This window comes from Penaeus chinensis, chromosome 10, assembly GCF_019202785.1.
Source record: "Penaeus chinensis breed Huanghai No. 1 chromosome 10, ASM1920278v2, whole genome shotgun sequence".
Lineage (NCBI taxonomy): Eukaryota > Metazoa > Arthropoda > Malacostraca > Decapoda > Penaeidae > Penaeus > Penaeus chinensis.
The window spans coordinates 21,415,249-21,416,693 of record NC_061828.1 but is presented as its reverse complement, the minus strand read 5'-3'; the positions used below and the strand labels follow the sequence as shown (position 1 = coordinate 21,416,693).

The following is a 1,445-nucleotide window of genomic DNA, read 5'->3' as shown; positions in this document are numbered from 1 at the left end:
CTTTGGTCTGGCTGGTTCACTTGTTTATTTACTGATGACACACCCTTCGTATAATCGTCAATAACGAGTTCTACATCACTTTCACCATCTTCACCATAATTATGTAGTTCATCTGTGCAGTCCTGACTTTGAGGGACTATTCCACAAGTAGCTTCAGATTCATTGTAATTCATATTTGTACTTTGCAGGTTACTTTCTTCAGCATTCATCTGTAAAATAACAAATATGTAATTAAATTTAACAAAGGCAAAATCAAAAAATATAAATGACATACATAAATATATTACTTCCCATAACCATCTACAGAAACTGAAGCCTTTTAATATTCTAAGCCTAATTATACTATCCTTCATATCTTCAAATTATAAAAATGCCTAAACCGTCTAGGTTCTCTTTCAACAATTCAGCTGTCTTTTCATGAAACCTGCAAGATTTACCTATTTCTTACCTCTAAAAGTCCATGACTATCAATTTAGTCTCTTGAAAATTTGTACCATTAAGACACAAAAAAGATGCCTGAATAGTACTCATCAAGCCAAACATTAGAAGTCACATCTTTTTGTGATCAATCTTAGAAGACTGAATTCCCTCCTTAGACATGATTCCCGGCCTGCCATGTCATACTGACGTTTTATTCCTGAAGTGTTCAGATGCAATATGCACTGGCATTATTGACCTGACACTGATTAACTGATTAACCTTATGACCTATTTGAAATGTGGACTGGATATTGCCCAGTAACTGTGAACTGGAATATGTTTACTAAATACTATGGCAATACAAATTTATCAAAACAAAGGAAAAATTTACTTAAGTGTATACATTTCAACAACTACTATGAAAATATATTTCATCAATTGGTTCATGTTATAAATAGTAATGATTCTGGTACCAATGAACAGCCTCTGTGTACTGTTCACTTGTAATGGTTTCAGTTCACAATGGACCAACTACTGCAACAAATAAATTTGCCATGAAAGATATGGGGTAGAAGAAAACCCAAAGGGGGGGAATTTTGAAAAAACAAAACACTAAGAAAAAAATACCCAACTTTCACATAATTTATAAAAAGCTTCAAACCTATACAATATTTTTTTGGGGTACTGTCCCTTTTAAACAAGGAAATGGCTCTTTTAAAATCAAAATTTGGTCCATTTTTTTCATGAATTTCAGCATGACAGATTTTTTGTCCCTGGATACTTTTTTTAAATTTACATCCAAAATTTTCCCCGTCATCTCCCTGTCCCCAAAATTCTCAAAGGAAAAAGTACTGGGCAGTAAACCCGTTTTTTAATAAGAAATTACCTACTATTAAGTCTACCATCCCTCAAAATGGTGGTGGCAGGCTAAAAATGGAGGTTAAGGGGGAAATTTTTTTTCATATCAATAAAATCCAAATCTTCAAAATTTAAAGTATTTTTTTTCATTTTTAAACTTTTTACATC

At 32.5% G+C, this 1,445-nt stretch overlaps 1 protein-coding gene across 1 annotated transcript in view; it reads right to left on the bottom strand.

The window, feature by feature from the left end:
• Positions 1-759, bottom strand: part of LOC125029668 — a 2,295-nt gene extending 1,536 nt beyond the window's left edge. Inside the window, exons 1-2 of the mRNA XM_047619705.1 lie at positions 449-759; positions 1-209 (exon numbers count right to left, since the gene is read on the bottom strand). The exon at positions 1-209 is cut by the window's left edge and continues 1,536 nt beyond it. Coding sequence (XP_047475661.1) covers positions 1-209 — 209 coding nt within the window. The 5' untranslated portion in view covers positions 449-759. The remainder of the gene's footprint in view (positions 210-448) is intronic.
• Between the last annotated feature and the right edge of the window lie 686 nt (positions 760-1,445).